This window comes from Syngnathoides biaculeatus, chromosome 14 (genome assembly GCF_019802595.1).
Source record: "Syngnathoides biaculeatus isolate LvHL_M chromosome 14, ASM1980259v1, whole genome shotgun sequence".
Lineage (NCBI taxonomy): Eukaryota > Metazoa > Chordata > Actinopteri > Syngnathiformes > Syngnathidae > Syngnathoides > Syngnathoides biaculeatus.
This window is the reverse complement of record NC_084653.1, coordinates 449,552-472,573: the sequence shown is the minus strand read 5'-3', so window position 1 is coordinate 472,573 and position 23,022 is coordinate 449,552. Positions and strand designations below refer to the sequence as shown.

General features: G+C 43.8%; 1 protein-coding gene across 10 annotated transcripts in view; it reads left to right on the top strand.

Annotated features, from left to right (window-relative positions):
* Positions 1-23,022, top strand: part of ccdc93 (coiled-coil domain containing 93) — a 182,083-nt gene that overhangs the window by 53,596 nt on the left and 105,465 nt on the right. For all 10 annotated transcript variants that reach the window (XR_009798230.1, XR_009798231.1, XM_061842450.1 and 7 more), the window contains 3 exons: positions 3,362-3,398; positions 7,459-7,527; positions 19,724-19,774. Coding sequence is in view for 8 of the 10 variants with exons in the window: in XM_061842450.1 (XP_061698434.1) it covers positions 3,362-3,398; positions 7,459-7,527; positions 19,724-19,774 (157 nt within the window). In the remaining 2 variants the exon portion in view is untranslated. The remainder of the gene's footprint in view (positions 1-3,361; positions 3,399-7,458; positions 7,528-19,723; positions 19,775-23,022) is intronic.

Genomic DNA, 23,022 nt, shown 5'->3' with positions numbered 1-23,022 from the left:
GAGCTGTGGTTGAGGGCCATGTGACTTCACACTGTGGTGTGGGACATCTGATGTCAATCATGTTGATTCTGTATATAGATAATTATATAAAAGTCTGTCTCAAAACTCAAGGGCTTTATTTCTTCAACAATACAGAATCTCGCTTGACGTAGGTACCTGTAAATACATAAGACAACAGAACAGTTCAATATCCTCTCTCTGTGCGTCCAGTAAACCACACTATGATGCAGTATGTGAAAATGCTCTCGGTAGAAAGCCAGCAGCAGCAGCTTTGCTTCCAAATTGTTCTTCCTGAGTATTCTCAGGAAGTGGAGTCGATGCAGAGCCTTTTTCACCACCGCTATGGTATTTACGGTCCAGGTGAGTTTGTCTGTGATGTTGACCCCCAGAAATCTTAAGGAGTGGAACCTCTCCACACACTACCCACTGATGAGCAGGGTGACTGGGTCCATGCTGCACTTCGGGAAGTCCAGGAGGATTTCTATTATTGTAGGCAGACTCATCTCCTTTTAAGATGAGCCTGATCATGGTGGTATCATCAGCAAACTTGATGATGGATGGAGTTACTGGGATGGGCTGGTATGCAGTCATATATGTACAGAGAGTATAGGAGAGATCTCATTAAACAAACTTGAGGGTGATTGAGGAAGAGCAGTGTGGGCCAAGTCTGACAGACTGTGGATGGTTTGTGAGAAAGTCTTTAATCCAGCAGCAGATGGAAGGAGATAGTCCAAGGAGAGAGAGTTTGTCAACCAAAATACCAGCGATGATGGCATTAACGGCTGAGCTAAAGTCTATGAAAAGCATCCATGCGTAGTTCCCTTGGCATTCCAGGTGGATCAGTGCAGTGTGGAGAGCTGTTGCGATAGCATCCTCGATGGACCGGTTTCCTCTGTAGGCAAACTGGTAAGGGTCGAGTGAGGGAGGGAGTGAGTTATGTAGCTTGCAACTAGACTCTCAAAGCACTTCATGATCAGCGGCGTAAGTGCTACAGACCTGTAATCATTTAGACTGTCAATGGCAGATTTTTGGGGATGGGAATGATTGTTGTAGATTTCAGGCAGAAGGGAAAGGTTGATTCTTGCAAGTAGATGTTGAAGATTTTTATGAAAATACTGGTCAGCTGATCAGCACAGGCTTTCAGTACCTTCCCCGGCACTCCATCTGGGCCAGCAGCTTTCCTGGTGTTTACAGTCCCAAGCACCCATCTCACATCATGTTCCTGAAGTGTCAGTGTGCTGCTTATAGGAGGTAGTTGTGATGAGCCTGAATTTGATCTTTCCGTCTCAAAACGGGCAAAGAAACAAAACGGTTTAGTTCCTCTGCCAGTGAGGTGTCTGTATTTCCAGCACACATTTGGTAATTGTTGTTGCAGTTTGTGATGTTATAATCCATCCCACATCTTTTTTTTTTAGTTATATTCTGTGAAGCACTCCTTAATATTTCTTTTGTAGGCTGCCTTGGCCACTCTGATTTCTCTAAGTCAGCTCTGGTAGCGTTTTACTGTGCCTTGTCCCCTGACTTGGAGGTAGTTTTGTGGCTTCTCAGGAGTGCCTTTGTCTCTGGTCATTCAGGGTTTTTGGTTGGGGAAAAAACCCTGAATGACTAATGACTAAACAGTGCTTGGAAAACAGTCCTGCAGCTGAGAGAGTGCATTCCAAGGTTGTAATTGTCTTTGTTTGAGGCCTTGTTTGTTTTTGTAGGGGGATGTATGTGGGCATAAGGGTGACGCAAACATGATCAGATCCAGCAAGATGGGGTAGGGGGGTTGCCCTGGATACACGTTTAATATTGGAGTAAACAGGTCCAGGGTTTTGTCTCCTCTGGTGGGACACTTGACATACTGGACACATTTGGGTAAAACACTCTTTAAAAATGCTTGATTGAAGTCACCAGCATCAATAAATACTGGGTGTGGGCGAGCTGCTGTTTGTTTACAGTTACGAGCAGACGGCAAAGTGCTGTGTTAATGTTAGCATCCGGCGGGATATAGACAGCTACTACAATGACTACGGTTTGCTCCCTTGATTGATAAAAGGGTCTGCATGAGGACCTCTAAATCAGGAGAGCAGTAGGTGTAGATGATCCTGCTGTTAGAACACCAGTCTTTGTGCACATAAACACAAAGCTCTCCTCCTCAGGTCTTACCGGTGACTTTGGTTTTGTCCTGTCGATGTAGCGTACGGTCCACTAGTGAAACTGCAGCATTGGGGTTTTGCGGCTATTGCCACGTCTCCATGATGAAAATAACACTGCACTTCCGGACAAAGCTGCTCGTGGCTAGTTGTAATTCCAATTTGTCCATTTTGTGGGAAACGGATCTTGCGTTTGTCATAAAGATGCTTGGAAGCGCTGGTCTGTAAGATTGCTTCCTTAGCTTAGTAGCCAGGCCCGACCGACATCCTCACTTTGAGTTGCGCTCCCTCCGCCTTCTCAGTCGGTAGTTTAGACCGGCTAGCCACGGATATCCCTTTCGTCTCGTGATGTCCTCCGGAATATCGTTTTTCTTTTGATATGCTTTTGTGATTGATACATTATACTTCAGTCCCAGATCAATTGGGTCCTGGAAGCTATCTGTGACCGTGGCTTTACAGAAATCTACAAATAGCGCCAAAATAATAAAAAAGAAAAGCACCAAAATTCAGAGCTGAAAACCTCTGCACTCGTGTGCGCCGCCGTATTATTACATGCTTCTTTTGACATGCACTTGTTTTCCATGTACAAGAACTGCATTGCACAAAATGAAAACCGAAACTGCTATCTATGCAAACTTTCCAAGTCTGTCAATCTGCAAACAAAATTGGCAAAGGTTAATTTATCCATCGACATATTTTTCATGGAACTTCAAAATCTCAAATACTGGTACTCTGATTCAGGCTGCAACTGCATCCACCATTACGAGGTTAATGTAAAAATGTTAAAATGTCAACAAAAAAGCTATCATTTATTAACAATTATTATATGGTTGTTGCATTGAAATGTTGTAAAACATTTTGAACATATGGAATTGTTGAGGGAGTGAATTTTTACTCAATAGGTTGGCTGCTCTGTCACCAGTATTGAGAAATGAGGATGAACTTGAATTCATTTAAAAGGAATCTTTTGACTTTGAGTTTAAAAATACAAACACTCTGAGCAGCCTATAGGCCTTGAGTAAGTAAGCATGTCTAATAAATTAAGTGGCGCAATATGAACCTTAATCGCAGAAAGGTAACCTGAGAATTTCTAACACTTTTAATCAGTATTCCTTTTATTTTTAGTTTCTATTCCTCAAGCTTGATGAATACAATTTTAAATGTCAAAACATTTTTCTCCATCGACTGAAAGAGCATCTATTTACAGTATTTCCTTTTTTTTCCAGGCGATTTGGATTCAGCAAACAATCCAAACAAGATCAGGTTGGTTTAAAAAAAAAAAAAAAAAAAAAAAAAAAAAAAAAAAAGAAAAACAGGACTAAATATAATGTAGTAATTAGTAAACTTTGTATCTGAGATCTGTGGGATCCGTGAAATAGTTTTTTTTGTCTTTAAGTCATCATATTTCAAATAATGGTTTGAATGTGAGCTATCTTGCAAATTACTACTATGAGATCTCTGGGACGCATCTTTTCGATTCTTTTGGATCAGATTATCTCAAGACTTCTGAGGTTGATTTGCATCAGGCTTGTTTGAAGCCTGGACCATTTCTGGAACTCACTTGTCCTACAGCAGCAAACTGCTTACCCCCCTGCAGGAGGTAGTTTCTACTAGACCACCAGTAGCTGGCGATGAGCCCCACCTCCCCTGCAATAGCTAGTCTATAGGTAACAAATTCCACCTACCCTGCAGCATCTGGCCTCCACCATCCTACCAGCCCTGAAGATGGTCTATAACAGGCAACAGGCCACCTTCAACCCTGCAGCAGCCTATCTACACCAGGCCACTAGCCTCCACTAGCCCTGCAGCCCTGACCTCCTGCAGTCTTCCAGCCTCTTTCAGACCTAAAGCAGGTACCCTACGTGCTACCAGCTTCCACCAACCCTGCAGGATTTTCCTCCACCAGGCTACCGACCTCCACAAGGCTACTGCCCTCCACTTGGTTACTGGACTGGATTGCCCTTGCAGCAGCTGTTCTCCACCAAGCAACCAGCCTCACCAGCCCTGCATCAACTTGTTTATACCAGGTAATCTGCTCTCCCTCCTAATGCAGCCCTATGGGGGCACAAGCCAGTGGAATCTGTAGGCCGCAGAGGGTTGCATCAAGAAGGGCATCCGGCATAAAACTGTGGCAAAGAAATATGAGCATTCATCTCAAGAGTATAATACTGGATCGGTCGTGGCCCCGGATTAACAACGCCCACCCCTGGCACCGTTAACCTGCAGGGCATTGGTGGAAATTCAGCTGCTGTGGGTCAAAGACAAAGAGGAGGAAAGCGGATTCATTGGCAGAAAAAGAGGAATGCACAGACACTAGAACTGAGTGTAGGGACTTTAAATGTTGGCACTATGACAGGAAAAGCTCAGGAGTTGGTTGACATGACAATTAGGAGAAAGGTTGATATATTGTGCATCCAGGAGAGCAAGTGGAAAGTTCGTAAGGCTGGAAGTTTAGGAGCACACTTTAAATTACTTTACCTTGGAATAGATGGGAAGAGAAATGGAGTATGGGTTATTTTAAAGGAAGACCTGGCTAAGAATGTCTTGGAGGTGAAAAGAGTATCAGATCGAGTGATGAGACTAAAATTTGAAATTGAGGGTGTTATGTATCGTGTGGTTAGCGGCTATGCCCCACAGGTAGGATGTGACCTACAGTTGAAAGAGAAATTCTGGAAGGAACTAGATGAAGTAGTTCTGAGCATGCCAGAGAGCGAGAGAGTTGTGATTGGTGCAGATTGTAATGGACATATTGGTCAAGGAAACAGGGGCGATGAAGAAGTGATGGGTAAGTACGGCATCCAGGAAAGGAACTTTGAGGGACAGATGGTGGTGGACTTTGCAAAAACTATGGAATTGGCTGGAGTGAACACTTGTTTTCCAGAAGAGGCAGGAACATAGAGTGACCTTCGTGAGCACAGGTAGAAGCGTGCAGGTGGATATTTTGTGCAGGCGATGTAATCTGAAGGAGGTTACTGACTGTAAGATCGTGGTAGGGGAGAGTGTAGCTCGACTACATAGGATGGTGGTGATTACGATGACTCTGGTAGTGGGTCGGAAGATTAAGTAGACAAAGGTAGAGCAGAGAACCATGTGGTGGAAGCTGAGAAAGGAAGAATGTTGTGCCGCCTTTTGGAAAGACGTGACACAGGCTCTCGATGGACAGGAGGAGCTCCCAGAAGACTGGACAACTACAGCCAAGGTGATCAGAGAGACAGGCAGGAGAGTGCTTGGTGTGTCTTCTGGTAGGAAAGGGTAGGAGACCTGGTGGTGGAGTCCCAAAATACAGGAAGTATACAAGCAAAGACATTAGTGGGATAGTGAGAGGACTGAGGAGAGGCGAAAGGAATACATTGAGATGCGATGTAGGGCGAAGGTAGAGGTGGCGAAGGCTAAACAAGAGGCATATGACATGTACACCAGGTTGGACATGAAAGAAGGCCAAAAGGATCACGACAGGTTGCCAAGTGTGAAGGATCAGGAAGTGGCAATGATTAGTAAGGGGGAAGTTAGAAAGGCACTTCAAAGGATGAAAAATGGAACAACAGTTGGTGCGGATGATATACCTGTGGAGGTATGGAAACAATTTGGAGTGGTGGCTGTGGAATTTTTGACCAACTTATTCAACAGAATACTAGCGGTTGAGAAGATGCCTGAAGAATGGAAGAAAAGTGTGCTAGTTCCTATTTTTAAGAACATGGGCAATGTCCAGAGCTGTGGGAACTATAGAGGAATAAAGTTGATGAGCCTCAGAATTAAGTTATGGGAAAGAGTAGTGGAGGCTAGACTCAGGACAGAAGTATCTCAGAGCAACAGTAGGGTTTCATGCCTAGAAATACTACCACAGATGCGTTATTTCCCTTGACGATGCTTGTCGAAAAGCACAGAGAAGGTCAGAAGGAGCTACATTGTGTCTTTGTGGATCTAGAAAAAGCCTATGACAGAGTACTAAGTGAGGAACTGGGATAATGTATGCGTAAGTCTGGTGTGGCGGAGAAATATGTTAGAATAGTACAGGACATGTATGATGGGAGCAGAACAGTGGTGAGGTGTGCCATAGGCATGACAGAAGTATTTAAGGTGGAGGTGGGACTGCATCAGGGGTCAGCTCTGATTCCCTTCCTGTTTGCAGTTGTAATGGATTGGCTGACAGATTAGGTTAGACTATGTTCGCAGATGATATTGTGATATGCAGTGAAAACAGAGAGCAGGTGGAGTAACAATTAGAAAGATGAAGGCATGCACTGAAAAGGAGAGGTTAGAAGATTAGCAGAAGTAAAACAGAATATATGTGTGGATGAGAGGGGTGAAGGAGGAAGAGTGAAGCTATGGGGAGATAGCGAGGGTAGACGACTTCTAATATTTAGGGTCAACAATCCAGAGCAATGGTGTGTGTGGTAAGGAAGTGAAGAAACAGTTCCAAGCGGGTTGGAACAGTTGGGGGAAGGTGTCTGGTGTTCTATGTGGCAGAAGAATATCCGCTAGGTTGAAGGGCAAAGTTCATAAAACAGTGGTGAGGTCGACCATGATGTATGGATTAGAGACTGTGGCGCTGAAGAGACAACAGGAAGCAGAGATGTTGAGGTTCTTTCTAGGAGTGAGCAGGTTAGATAGGATTAGAAATGAGGCCCTTAAAATGGACAGCCAAAGTTAGATGTTTTGGAGACAAGGTTCAAGAGAGCAGACTTCGATGGTTTGGACATGTCCAGAGGCAAGAGAGTGAATATATTGGTAGAAGGGTCCTGAAGATGGAGCTCCAGGCAAAAGAGCGAGGAAGACCAAATAGAAGCTTGGTGGATGTTGTGAGGGAAGACATGAGGGCAGTTGGTGTTAGAGCGGGAGATGCAGGAGCTATGCTTAGATGGAAATAGATGACACGTTGTGGCGACCCCTAATCGGGACAAGCCGAAAGGAAAATAAGAAGTAGATCTTGGTCAACTGTATCAAATGTTACAGCTGTAAGTGTTGACAATAAAGCCAAAATGCCATCTTGTCGTGTTTTATGTTAACGGGAAGGTTGAGAGATCTGCACCCTAAACAAGACGCGATGGATAGAAAACGGATGCATCGATGTACAGAATGATGGTTCATTTTCTTTTTTTTTCTTTTTTTTTTTTTTTAATAGATCTATTGGCACAATTGCTCACCTGAGGTATTAGTTGTTGTCAAGGAAAAACATTTTATGTGCAGCCCTTTAGAGCACAGATATTCTGTCCAGCCAACAACGGATTGTTGTTGTTACTCATATGTTGTTTTGTAATGTTTTTATATGCAGTAATTGCCCTATTTCTGAGTCCTAAATATAGATTGTATGTTACTTCTTTAGTTAGGCGAAAAAATGGCTGCTCAAGACTCAAAGGTGTCGGAGGAAGAAGTTCAGTGGGCAGTGGAAGAGGTAAGCTTTCACACCTGCATTTGTATTCAGGGGAAAAACTTAAAAAGTCACAAATGATACATTTGCACCTTGATGAAAGTATGAAAAATATTGAGCATCATAGCAAGTATTTACAAGAAGTCAACAACAGTTAGTTTAAGGAACGTACATTTTTGAGTGACGTTATCTTGTCTGGTCAAAAGTCTATGTTCAACTGTACCATAAAATACACATTTTGTTCGATGTTGTTACTGAAAAATACAAGTATTTTTTAATAAAGATACCCAAACTTTTATCGATTTTGACGGACATGGCAGAACGCCTCCTTCCGGGTTTTTTTTTTTTACCTCTGATGTCACACCTAGCCGACTTGTATTTGTGGAATCGCATTATCACTTGCACCATTGCTTGTTGTCGTCGAAGAAAAAAACCCATTTGTTTTGAGAATTCCTCAGTGATTTTAAAGTAAAGTCAATCAGTATCAATGGTGAAGAAGTGTGTGGTTCAGTTTTGTAGTAATTCGAGTTATTCTGGTCACAGTTTACATTATTTTCCAAAGATCCAAGCCTCAGAAGACAGTGGGTCAGGTTTGTGACAACACAGAGGGCAAATTTTTCTGTACCCAGTCACAATTTCCTTGAAGCCGTCTTGAAGTCGTTCTCCATTGGGTCACTGAACTCCTCCCATGCGTTTTTGCCTCGGTCACCACCGAAGCTGCATTCCGTTTAGCCAGTACCTAGGGTTAGGGTTAGGGTCCTACAGGACTCGTTCAGCTTGACGGCATCCGTCACTGTTGATGTCTTGATGCCAAGTGCACATGTAGATACCCTGATGCCTGAAGATGGTGTACTTTATGTACAATCCGTTATGAGCACAGAAGTCCAGTAACAGAACACCACTTGGGTTCTGATCGGGGGGAGGGGGGGGGTGGTGTTCTTCCCAATCACGTCCCTCCAGGTCTCAGTGTCATTGCCCACGTGGTCATTGAAGTCCCCCAGACGAATGATGGAGTCCCCACAGGGAGCGCTCTCCAGCACTCCCTCTAAGGACTCCAAAAAGGGTGGGTACCCTTTCAGGTTGTGCCCAGCCGAGCCCCATGGGTGCCAGCCTGGCCACCAGGCGCTCGCCTTCAAGCCCCACCTCCAGGTCTGGCTTCAGAGGGGGGGCCCAGGTGACCTGCGTCCAGGCAATGGAAACAAGATCCAATATTTGTACTCATCATCGGGGTTTTGGAGTCGTACTTTGTTTCATCCCTCACCTAAGACCTTTTTGCCATGGGTGACCCGACTATGGGCATAAAGCCCCAGACAATTTAGCTCCTCCGTACATCAGGACACACAAACCCCTCCATCATAATAAGGTGACTGCTCATTCCTTCAAATCCTTGTTTGAAGCCTGAAATGTGGCGAAAGGTTGAAAAGTTCAAGCGGGCCGGATACTTTCACATGGCACTATATACTTCCTATTCTTCACCATCTTCATGGACCCTTCAGAATCTCGTTCGTCACTCGATTTATCGGAAAATTCATCATTGTTATCAAATGGATCTTGCACTCCAGCTGTGTTTTTTTTGCCCGATGTGATGTCATGAATCTTCTCTGGAATTTCCCGCTGTGCTCTTGGGTTGTCTCAGGGAATTCATCAATGTGCGATCAATTTTTGCCGATAATCGATATATCCAAATGTTTCCCTCGTGTCTGATTTCAGATTCAAATTCATCTTTAAAAAACTGTATAATATCAGCGAAAGGCGATTTGAACACTTTCAATACCCTTTAAAGCGCAACACGTCAATCTCGTCCAACATTGGTTGTCACGGCATCTTACTGGAGAAAACCCATGTGGTATGATAAATTAGTTGACAGTCAGCCACAGAGATAAACTGTCAGACAAACTCTAATAACTCTGAATCCCATTAATTCAATTTCAGGCGTCAATATGAAGAGTTCATTCAATCAATGTCATGTCCTGAGGAAGAAATGTACCCAGACAAACAAATTTTACAAGCATTTATTTGTCATGTTTGAGTATGAGAAGAGAGGTTAATAATCCTATAAATGCCCCGAGGTGCGATTTTGAGTGGGACTGTTTTCTGACTCCGTGTGCCCTGTAATTGCCTGGCAACTAGTTGAAAGTGTATCACTGCTCCTGTCCGTGAATAGCTGAGATAGACTCCAGGACTCCTGAGACCTTCGTGAGGATAAGCATCTTGGAAAATAAAGGAATGATTTTGCAGTGCCTTGGGGCCAAAAACAGGCAGTTGCTTATTTGTGGACAAGGTACAGCTGCTGACATATTTCAGCCTTCCTTTATCAATACTTGCTGTAATACATCAACACACATACAACACACAGGAAGGGGCCACCGGTCAGGATACATAAGTTAGCGGACCTGACAGGTGCGGCAATGGCTGTGTATGTCTCGGTTGCGGTGTAGGGTCCCAGCATTGACCAAAATTGGCAACAGATGAAATCTGGAGTTAGTTAATCTGGAACCTAAATGAACCAAACCAGTGACAGTATTGGAAAGTCACAAAAACAGTATGTATGAACACTTATATTTGTTTTGGCACAGTTTCTACGCCGGATGCCCTTCCTGACGCAACCCTATGCATTATCCGGGCTTGGGACCGGCCTACAGATTGCACTGGCTTCTACCCCCATAGGGCTGCATACAAAGGCAATGTTCAGACCTATGGGAACTATAGAGGAATAAAGTTGATGAGTCACACAACGAAGTTATGGGGAAGAGTAGTGGAGGCTAGACTCAGGATAGAAGTAAGTATTTGCGAGCAACAGCATGGTTTCATGCCTATAAAGAGTACCACAGATGCTTTATTTACCTCGAGGATGCCAGTGGAAAAGTACAGAGAAGGTCAGAAGGAGCTACATTGTGTCTTTGTGGATCTAGAGAAAGCCTATGACAGAGTACCAAGAGAGGAACTGTGGCACTGCATGTGCAAGTCTGGTGTGGCGGAGAAATGTGTTAGAATAATACAGGACATGGATGAAGGCAGCAGAACAATGGTGAGGTGTACCTTAGGTGTGACGGAAGAATTTAAGGTGGCGGTGGGATTGAATCAGGAATCAGCTCTGAGCCCCTTCCTGTTTGCTGTGGTAATGGATAGGTTGATAGATGAGATTAGACTGGAATCCCCTTGGACCATGATGTTTGCAGATGATATTGTGATATGCAGTGAACACAGGGATCAGGTGGAGGAACAATTAGAAAGGTGAAGGCATTCACCAGAAAGGAGAGGAATGAAGATTAGCCAAAATAAAACACAATATAGAGTGAAGAAAATAAGTATTTGAACATCCTGCTATATTGCAAGTTCTCCAATTTAGAAATCATGGAGGGGTCTGAAATTTTCATCGTAGGTGCATTTCCACTGTGAGAGAGATAATCTAAAAAGAAAAATCCAGAAATCACAATGTATGATTTTTTTTAACGATTTGTTTGTGTAATACAGCTGCAAATAAGAATTTGAACACCTGTCTATCAGCTAGAATTCTGACCCTCCGCCTTTAAAAGTCCGACTCCACTCCATGTATTATGCTGAATCAGATGCACCTGTGTGAGGTCGTTAGCTGCATAAAACACCTGTCCACACCATATAATCAGTGAGACTCAAACTTGTAACATGGCCAAGAACAAAGAACTGTCCAAAGACACAAGAAACAAAATTGTACAACTCCTTCTTCTTCTTTTCCTTTCAGCTTGTCCCATTAGGGGTCGCCACAGCGTGTCATCCTTTGCCATCTTAGCCTATCTCCTGCATCTTCCTCTCTAACCACAACTGCCCTAATGTCTTCCCTCACCACATCCATAAACCTTCTCTTTGGTCTTCCTCTCGCCCTTTTGCCTGGCAGCTCCATCCTCAGCACCCGACCACCAATATACTCACTCTCTCGCCTCTGAACATGTCCAAACCATCAAAGTCTGCTCTCTCGAACCTTGTCAGCAAAACATCCAACTTTGGCTGTCCCTCGAATGAGCTCATTTCTAATCCTATCCAATCTGCTTACTCCGAGCGAGAACCTCAACATCTTCATTTCTGCCACCTCCAGTTCTGCTACCTGTTGTTTCTTCAGTGCCACCGTCTCTAATCCGTACATCATGGCCGGCCTCACCACTGTTTTGTAAACTTTGCCCTTCATCCGAGCAGAGACGCTTCTGTCACATAACACACCAGACACCTTTCGCCAGCTGTTCCAACCTGCTTGGACCCGTTTCTTCACTTCCTTACCACACTCACCATTGCTATGGATTGTTGACCCTAAATATTAGAAGTCGTCTACCCTCGCTATCTCTTCTCCCTGTAGCCTCACTCTTCCCCCTCCACTTTTCTCATTCAAGCACATATATTCTGTTTTACTTCGGCTCATCTTCTTTCCTCTCCTTTCCAGTGCATGTCTCCATCTTTCTAATTGTTCCTCTGCATGCTCCCTGCTTTCACTGCATATCACAATATCATCTGCGAACATCATGGTCCAAGGGGATTCCAGTGTAACCTCATCTGTCAGCCTTCTCTGTACTTTTCCACTAGCATCCTCAAGGCAAATAATGCATCTGTGGTACTCTTTCTAGGCATGAAACCATACTGTTGCTCGCAGATACTTACTTCTGTCCTGAGTGTACCCTCCACTACTCTTTACCATAACGTCATTGTGTGGCTCATCAACTTTATTCCTCTATAGTTCCCACAACTCTGAACATCCCCTTTGTTCTTAAAAATGGGAACTAGAACACTTTCCCTCCATTCTTCAGGCATCTTTTCGCCCGCTAGTATTCTGTTGAATAAGTTGGTCAAAAACTCCACAGCCACCTCTCCGAATTGCTTCCATACCTCCACCGGTATGTCATCAGGACCAACTGCCTTTCCATTTTTCATCCTTTGGAGTGCCTTTCTGACTTCCCCTTTACTAATCATTGCCACTTCCTGGTCCTTCACACTTGCTTCTTCAACTCTTCCTTCTCTCTCTTTTTCTTCATTCATCAACTTCTCAAAGTATTCTTTCCATCTATTTAGCACACTACTGGCACCAGTCAACACATTTCCATCTCTATCATTAATCACCCTGACCTGCTGCACATCCTTCCCATCTCTATACCTCTGTCTGGCCAACCTGTAGAGATCCTTTTCTCCTTCTTTCGTGTCCAACCTGGTGTACATGTCTTCATATGCCTCTTCTTTAGCCTTTGCCACCTCTACCTTTGCCCAAAGTCACATCTCGATGTACTCCTTTCGCCTCTCCTCATTCCTCTCAGTATCCCACTTCTTCTTCGCTAATCTCTTTCCTTGTATGACTCCCTGTATTTTGGGGTTCCACCACCAAGTCTCCTTCTCCCCTTTCCTACCAAAAGACACACGAAGTACTCTCCTGCCTGTCTCTCTGATTACCTTGGCTGTCGTTGTCCAGTCTTCCGGGAGCTTCTGCTGTCCATCGAGAGCCTGTCTTACCTCTTTCCGAAAGGCCGCACAACATTCTTCCTTTCTCAGCTTCCACCACTTGGTTCTCTGCTCTACCTTTGTCTTCCTACCCTCCACCAGAGTCATCCTACATACTACCATCCTATGCTGTCGAGCTACACTCTCCCCTACCACTACTTTACAGTCAGTAACCTCCTTCAGATTACATCGTCTGCACAAAATATAATCTACCTGCGTGGTTCTACCTCCGCTCTTGTAGGTCACTATATGTTCCTCCCTCTTCTGGAAATAAGTGTTCACTACAGTCATCTCCATCCTTTTTGCAAAGTCCACCACCATCTGCCCTTCAAAGTTCCTTTCCTGGATGCCGTACTTACCCATCACTTCTTCATCGCCCCTGTTTCCTTTACCAATATGTCCATTACAATCTGCACCAATCACAACTCTCTCGCTGTCTGGGATGCTCAGAACTACTTAATCTAGTTCCTTTCAGAATTTCTCTTTCAACTCTAGGTCACATCCTACCTGTGGGGCATAGCCGCTAACCACGTTATACATAACACCCTCAATTTCAAATTTTAGTCTCATCACTCGATCTGATACTCTTTTCACCTTCAAGACATTCTTAGCCAGCTCTTCCTTTAAAATAACCCCTACTCCATTTCTCTTCCCATCTACTCCGTGGTAGAATAATTTAAAGCCTGCTCCTAAACTTCTCGCCTTACTACCTTTCCACCTGCTCTCTTGGATGCACAGTACATCAACCTTTCTCCTAATCATCATGTCAACAAACTCCTGGGCTTTTCCTGTCATAGTCCCAACATTCAATGTCCCAACACTCAGTTGTAGGATCTGTGCATTCCTATTTTTCTTCTGACGACGGATCCGGTTCCTCCTCTTCTTTGTCTTCGACCCACAGTAGCTGAATTTCCACCGACGCCCTGCAGGTTAGCAGTGCCGGGGGCGAAAATTGTACAACTCCACACTGCTGGAAAGTACTACGGAGAAATTGCCAAGCAGCTTGGTGAGAAAAGGTCCACTGTTGGAGCAATCATTAAAAAATGGAAAAAGCTAAACATGACGGTCAATCTCAATCGGAGTGGAGCCCAAAGATATCACCTTGTGGGGTCTCAATGATCCTTAGAAAGGTGAAGAATCAGCCCAGGGCTACATGACAGGACTTGGTCAATGACATGAAAAGAGCTGGGACGACCATTTCCAAGGTCACTGTTGGTAATACATTAAGACGTCATAGTTTGAAATCATGCATGGCACGAAAGGTTCCCCTGCTTAAACCAGCACATGTCAGGGCCCGTCTTAAGTTTGCCATTGATCATTTGGATGATACAGAGGAGTCATGGGAGAAGGTTTTGTGGTCAGATGAGACCAAAATGTAACTTTTTTTTGTCATAATTCCACTAACCGTGTTTGGAGGAAGACAAATGATGAGTTCCATCCAAAGAACACCATCTGTACTGTGAATCATGGGGGTGGTCGCATCAACCTTTGGGGGTGTTTTTCTGCACATGGGACAGGACGACTGCACTGTATTAAGGAGAGGATGAACGTGGCCATGTATTGTGAAATTTTGGGGAACAACCTCTTTCCCTCAGTCAGAGCATTGAAGATAGGTCGTGGCTGGGTCGTTCAACATGACAATGCCCAGAAGCACACAGCTAGGAAAACCAAGGAGTGGCTCCGTAAGAAGCATATCATGGTTCTGGCGTGGCCCAGCCAGTCTCCAGACCTAAACCCAGTTGAAAATCTTTGGAGGGAGCTGAAACTATGTGTTTCTCAGCGACAGCCCAGAAACCTGTCTGATCTAAAGAAGATCTGTGTGGAGGAGTGTGCCAAAATCCCTCCTGCATTGTGTGCAAACCTGGTGAACCATGATAGGAAATGTTTGTCCTCTATAATTGCAAACAATTCAAATACTTGTTTTCAGTTGTATAACACAAATAATTTGTTAAAAAGAGCGTGAATATATTGGTAGAAGGGTGCTGAGGATGGAGCTGCCAGGCAAAAGAGCGAGAGGAAGCCCTCTAACCCCTGTTAGAGAGGAGGATGCACGAGATAGGCTAAGATGGAAAAAGATGACACGCTGTGGCGACCCCTAACGGGACATGCCGAAAAGAAAAGAAGATGACTTTCCGGGTATTTTTCCATCTATTGCTGTGAATCGTTTGATGTCAAGACATTTCTTCCGATACTTCTTTGCGTAATGATTCCATTTGTCATTTTTCAGATACATTTATGGTTCATTCTTTTGCCTCTGAGGCTGTTGACTTATCTTCGAAGGGGAGTAACTCTTCAGGTCTCACTGATAAGTCTGAAATTTTGATTAGTGGTGGTCACATTTTGTCGAGAAAGCAGCTTATTAGTGCATAGAATGACAATGTTCAGCTCCAGACGTCGGCAACCAATGCTGTTTCTTTTGAAGAGGCTTGTAAGGATCAAGTATATTACTTCCCAGATGGTGTTTTGATGAGGAAGTATCGGTCACCGGACTGTCCTGCTGAGGATGAATGTAAATTACATCATCAAATTGTGGTTCTTAAAGCTTTTCGTGATCATGTACTTTCATTGGTCCATGAAAGTCCCTTGGCAGGTCATCTCGGGGTAAACAAAATTTTAACACATTTCTTTAGGTACAGCTTGTGGTAAGATGTTGCTGAATTTTGTAGGACCTGTCATGGATGCCAAGTGGTTGGCAAACCAAATCAGGAAATTCCTCCTGCTCCTTTGAAACCGATACCAGCTTTCGAGGAACCTTTCAGTTGCATTATAATTGAGTGTGTTGGTCCACTGATCTGGTAATCAGTATCTTCTCACTATCATGTCTCCTTCTACCAAATTTCCGGAGGCTATTCCTATCCGTAGGATTGTTGGTCCTGTGATTATTAAGGCTTTGATCAAAATTTTAACCTTCATCGTATTGCCAAAAGTTGGCCAGTTTGATCAGGGCTCAAATTTTATGTCCAAGGTGTTTCAATAAGCTATGTATCAGTTGGGCGTAGAACAGTCCAGTGATTATCATCCAGAGTCACAGGGAGCATTCGAGAGGTAACATCAAACTTTGAAAAATATGATCAAGAATTATTATTTTGAGCCAGAGTGAGATTGGGATGAGTGTGTGCATTTGTTGTTGTTTGCTGTCAGGGAATCAGTTCAGGAAAGTTCAGTTCCTTTGTGCGTGCTTGTTTTTGGTCACAATGTACACGGGCCACGAAAGCATCTGAAAGAGCAATAGCTCAGTTACAACCCAGACATAAACCTTTTGGACTATGTTTCTACCTTTCGGAACAGGCTTTCGAAAGCTTGTGAGTTGGCGAGACAAAACCTAAAAACCTCTCAAGCCAAAATGGAAAAAAAAAAAAAAAAGAGTCAAAAGAATGGAGTTTCATTCCTGGTGAAAAAGTATTTGTCTTACTTTCCATTCTTGGCCAACCGCTCAGAGCTAGATATCAGGGTCCATATCTGAGGAACAAAAAGATCAGTGACACAGACTATATTATCCTGACTCCTGGCCGACCTAAACACAAAAGGCTATGTCATGTGAACATGATTAAGAAATATCATGACAGAGTAAAAACCAGTCAGTTGTATTGCTACAACACTCTAACCAGTTCCTGATTGTACAGATGATGATGCAGACGTCAATGACAATGTTGATTATGTTTTTAGCAATGTAAAGTTTGATGATGTAAGTGATAATGCTTTACCAAAGTTGTGCTATTCTAATGTGTTAGCTCACCTTGATGAGAAAATGACACATTTGTCAGCTGAACAGAAAGCTGAAATGTCACGTCAGATTTTTTAGTTTTCGCACCTACTTCCTGATGTGGCTGGCCGCACATGCCCGTTTGGTCATGATATAGTATATGTGAGACCACACCCATGTCGAATGAATCCAGCAAAGAGTGAGATTCTCGGGAACGAGGTGCAGTACATGCTGAACAATGACATTATTGAATCCAGTGAGAGTCCGTAGAGCTCACCTTGTGTACTTGTGCTGAAGAGTGATGGTGGTGGTGGTTGGCACTGCTGCGGTAACATGAACACTGTCAATTCACTGTCATGAACTGACTCCTGCCCTCTACCAAGAGTGGATCATGTCGGTCAAGCTACGTACGTGAGTAAGTTTGACCTTCCGAAGGGCTTCTGGCAGGTGCCACTCACGGACATTGCGAAGAAGATTGCAGCATTCGCTACACTCGATGAACTGTATCAATACATAATGATTCCGTTCAGCTTGAAGAATGCCCCAGCAACGTTCCAAAGGCTCCTCAACAACGTGACATTGGGTGTGGAAGGTGTCAAGGCCTACATTGATGATGTAATTGTTTACCCCATGGAATGGGATGATCACCGGAAGAGGATTCGGGAGTTCTTCGAGAGACTGTCAGAAGGTAAACTGTCAATCTTGCGAAGTGCGAGTTTGGAAAGGCCCATGTTGAATTTTTGGGGCATGTTGTAGGGCATGGCCTGGTACAACCACTTGGTGCTAAGGTTGAAGCAAATACACGTTTCCCACTTCCACAGTATCAGAAAGCACTCGTGAGATTCCTGGGCATGGCAGGGTATTTCAGGAAATTTTGCAGTTTCCATTTACCTTTTGGGGAAAAGGGTTAGATTTTGGTGGGATGGCAGTTGTCAAGCTGCATTTGAAAGAGTCAAAGCCATACTCATGAATTCTCCAGTGTTGCAGGCACCAAACGTTGAGATAGCATTCAAATTGCAAATTGATGTAAGTGACGTAGGCGGAGGCGGTATTTCTGATGCAAGAAGATGACTCAGGTCTTGATCATCCGGTGTGCTACTTTTCCAAAAAGTTTGATAAACACCAAGGAAATTATTCGACCATTGAAAAGGAGACTGAGTCTTTTATTGGCTTTGCAGCATTTTTAAGTGTACTTGGGTACTACAACATTTATTTTGGGACATTTCCGGAAACATTAGCCTACTTGGACATACGCTGGAACTAACATTCGCCTGTTTGGGAACATTTGTTCGACTTTGGTGAATATTCGTTGTTCGGCTAGACTAAACGGTCTTTGAACTTCTATTTTGTGTTTGTTTGTTATTGTTTTGTGTTGTATTGTTAAGTGTGTGATTAAATTGTCTTAAACGCAATACAACTTCTTTGTTATATTTTGCTGGTTTGAGCAAGGGGATTTGAATTCACACGTAACAGTGTGTTTATTCAAAACAGGAAAATTCCCTGAAACAAGCTTTATTGAAAAAACATCCTCAAACTGATGTAGCTGATATAATTATAATATATATTATAATAATATAATAATATTTCAGGTTTTAATCCATTTTTAATGTCTTCTTGCAAGACAATATTCTCAGTGCAAATTTTAGTCAACTTCTCTTCTGATAAGGTTCCAGGAAACATAAGCAATGGTATTGAAAAACTTTCTTGCAAGCAAGTTTGAAAAGTCATACAAAAGGAATAAACTGCTTAAAGGTCTAGTGTCATCCCTATAAATATTCTAAAATAGATATTGAAATGAAAAATACATGCAAGATTATTCACTTCAATGTCTACACGAAAAAATAAATATCATCATATCTCATTCGACATCCAAGTGGTCGCCATATTGGCTGCATTTACTGTCCGTTATGTCACCCCGGACATTCGCCATTGAAAACACGCTGTGGTCCCTACTGTATGACACGCCCCTTCAGACACGGAAGCTCTTTTTAAAGAAAACATCTCACAACCGAGTGAAATGTCCGGGGCAATATTACCTTATTGTTTCAAGCGATATTTAGAGGACATATGGATCACGGCCAAACCACCTCCCCGCCTTATCCACCTCTGCGGCAGTGATAAACGCCCACTTCCGCGGCAGACATGAGCGACCGCAGTGACAAGGCACCCCGGCCGATAAGGCCAGCGGCAGGTTCGGCCTTGTCAATAAGCTCAGCCTTGTCGGGAAGGTAGCGATCCACAAGGCCTCCAGAGGCCGTCCTTCAGTGGCTGCTGCATGGAAGCCTTCCGATGCGCACATCGACCAATTTAGCAACCCTAATGTATGGATTACGCCCCCCCCCCTCCCCCCAACTATTGTTTTTTTTTTTTTTTTGTAGCTGTATATACACCTACCTGTCATTTGGAACCCACGAAGCTCTTGTCCTTTGCACTCGTGCAATCCATACTTTACAACGAACTGGGTCTCTTGCAAACTTATGAAGGGTAAATCCATCCTCTCAAGTGTTCAAGCAATGTCCAGCATTGCAACGAGCCGGCATTTTGGCTAACACGAAGGAACAACAAGCTACCTTCCTGGAGGTAAAAGTAATAGAAACAAACGAGTCCACTTGAGGGCGGTCCTGCATGTACGTCACTTCCTGCTTCTTCTCGAAAACAAATCCCTCGAGAGGATTTTCATGACAGGAGTTACAAAAAGCTGTATATGTCAAAATCATGTTTTGTAGTGAAAAAACGCATGTGTCCATGTCGGTGGCCATTTTTTTACACTAATAACATATTAAAAATCATGCATTTCATGACAGTGGCACTTTAAGGTGAAAAGTAACTTTGTGAGGGATGATAGAAAATAATTGAAACTTTCTGAATATGGTAACCAGCGCAGACACACCTGTTTCGGTCTAACGTCTTATTAATTAATTAATATGTGAGTGTAAATTCTGTTGTGCTTCTTTATCATTCCAAAGAGTGTCTTGTCAATTGTGTGTGTGAGTGCATGCGTGCGTGCATTCGCACTTGCAAGTATTTGACCATGAGTGGGATTTGTTTGTTTTCGCTCTTTAGATCCGGATCACAAGCTTGATGAACACAATGGCCGCAATGACCAATATAGAGGTAGGCCAAAACTTGTTTTGTTTTCCTCAAGAGCTCTAGTTTTTAACTCTTTCAATGCCACCCATCATCAGGAAAAACACCCTCTAGTGCAGTGGTCCCCAACCTATTTTCTATTTTGCACTGCGGACCAGTTTTGATTAGGCATTATTTTTCACACACACACACACACACACACACACACACACACGCACACAAACACATATATATATATATATACATCTATCTTCTTAGCCGCTTTTCCTCACGAGGGTCCCAAGGCCGTTTGCCAGATGGGATAGCCTTCAGCACTCCCATGAGCCTTGTGATAAGTGGCTAAGAAAATGGATGGATGGATGAATATTCACAGTTAAGTGGGACCAGAACCACCCGCGAAGTGAAAAAAACATGAAGTAGCGGCAGATGTAAGTTTATGAGGATACAATACTCGAGGAAGGACGACAAGAGGAACTTTTGCTAGCAAGGAGAACGTAGGGGAGGTGTACAGTTACAATCTCTTGCCCGTTCTGGCCACATTCCATGAATCCTTTTTATTTCCTTAGCCCTCAACACAACAAATACAGCAACCCTGATAAAGCAACCATAAGCAACTGTGACAAACAACGCAAACGTGATGTCTTCAGGGCAGAGTGCAAAATTTTCCTGACGCACCCCTGTAACATCCCCTCCGTCTCACTGTTGTGACGTCTTCTGTGTTGCATCACATTGTTTAAAGTGGGACTGTCATACCTATAAACATTCTAAAATAGATATTTTAATGAAAAATACATGTAACAGTATTCACTTCAATCTCTATATGAAAAAATAAATGTGAGCGGATCGTGCGTCATCCATGCGCAAAGTTGCGCAATTGAGTGTCCCTCGACATCCAAGTGGTCGCCATATTAGTTGCGTACTCTGTCCTTGATGTGATCGTCACTTCTGCCGTTCAAAACGCGCATGCCTGCTACTATGGAAGCCGAACAACAGAGATATTCTGATTTTTCCAACGCCCCTTCTGACAGCGAAGCTCTTTTCGAAAAGGACAACACCACACAACCCAGTGAAGTTACCGGGGCAATATTACACTATTGTTTCGAGCCATATTCAGATGATATGCGATCACGGCCAAACCGCATCCCCGTCCGATCCACTTCCGTGGCGGAGATGAGCCATCGCGGCTCATCGCAGCCTGTCGGTCTGGCTTATGATAGAGCTGAGCGGTGCTGCTTTAGGGGGGTGCTCACAGACGCCGCAGTACTGAGCAACACAGTTGAGCACAGTTTATGCACACACGCGACCGAGTAACGCATTCTCGGCTGGGCTCTTCAGAGCCGCCCCCGTCGCAAAGCCTGATGCGCAGCCTTCGCAGAAGCTGTGACCGCCAAACGTGGTGCCTCAGCCGGTGTGGCTGATTTTCTGCGCCGTGGTGGCATATAAGGAGGAGCCGAGTCATGCTGCTTTTAGGGGTATGTTCAAAGCCGCCGCAGTACGCGATGAACACTATCGAGATGAGGCTGAGTGAGACATTCTTGGCTGGGCGACGCGCAGATCGACACATTTCATTCGCGGATCTTCTGTTACGTTATGAGAGAGACCGATTACGTGGTCCGCCCCAAACTATTATTTTTTTTAGTAGCTGTATGCACACATCGACACATTTCATCCGCGGATCTTTTGGTACGTTATGAGAGAGACCGATTACATGGTCCGCCCCGAAGATTCTATTATTTTTTTTAGTAGCTGTAAACACACCTACCTGTTATTTGGAACCCACGAAGCTCTCGTCCCGTGCAATCCATTTTTCACAACGAACAAACTCTCTTTTAAACTTATGAATGGTAATTCCATTCTCCCGAGTGTTCAAGCAATGTCCAGCAATGCAATGAGCCGGCATTTTGGCTAACACGAAGGAACAACGAGCTCCCTTCCCGGAGGTAAAACGAATAGAAACAAATGAGTCCACTAGGGGGCGCCGCTGTCCTTTACGTCACTTCCTGCTTCTTCACGAAAACAAATCAAATTGAATCAAGCATTACAATCAAAACAAGAGAGCAAATATGAGCTATCTTTATGTACAATTTAATCCAACAGTTCTGACGGTGTAACTGAGGTTTTTATGTTTAAGGAAAAACATGCTGTTGTCTGTTTTTCCTTGTGTTTCAAAATTGCCGTGTACAAAGACATAACCCCATTAACACAATTACTAAATTTGACAGCTCATCCCATATTGTCGTCAATGTCTTGTCTCAATTCTTCCTCAACATAACTACGAGCAGCACCGTTGTCGCCAGAGGTAGCCTCACCATTGAGAAGCACTCTTCTTAGGGCTTAACACTTAAAAATTTCAAATCAACCTTTGCTTGCTGAAAAACCTCATCCTCATCCCTTCTTGCAGCTTAGAGGTCCATCAGCACTTCAGCCTCTTCCTCATCGTCACCGAGCCACTTACCTGCTATTCGCAATCCACAAACCTAACGCATCTTCCATTAGAACAATCCTCTTATTTCGCACAGTCACCAGACATTTCGCTTCCTTTTTGAAAGTGATTGAAGCGGTTTTATACATTTTATGTGGTGCGTCATGGATTCATCCACGTCATAATGGCGTGCCACAAAGTGTAACTTATGCCATCTTTGATCATATCCGAAAGTTTTACTTTTTCACTGATCATCTTTCCTCTTCCTCTTCTTGAGCACGCTGAAGGAAACTTTTTTATCAATACAATGCTTTGGTGGCATTATGAGGCTTCGATGATGCGCAGCCAATCAACTCATGAAATAAATCCACATATGGTCTCATTGGTCAATGTCGCGCCGGGGTCCAATCGCTCACCTTGTATCAATACGTCTTCCCGCAATACTGTGTGCCGATCTGGTTTATTTTTTAATTTTATTTTGTGTGTGTGTGTGTGGGGGGGGGGTGGTAGACTGCGAAAGTCTCTTCTAACTAAAGATTCAGGTTACGAAAGGCCTCCCTGGTAAATTTTTCTCAAGTTAAAGAAATTCAGGATGAGAAAGTGGGAAAAATATGGCGTTGGATTCCACCAAATGTAAACATCCTGTCCTGTACTATATCTTGGTTTGAAAGCCGTGCGACCGAGCAGCTCTCCCATTGCCCACCGTCGGAACAATTTCCTGGCATTACATTGGCTAAGAGAGATGTCAATCTTCAGCCATGACACACATCCTGTCTCTTCGTTTGTGTGGCGCAATAGAGCAGCTCCCCCCGTCCTAGCATCACATCCCTTCATTTGCTGGAAGCCACCTCAA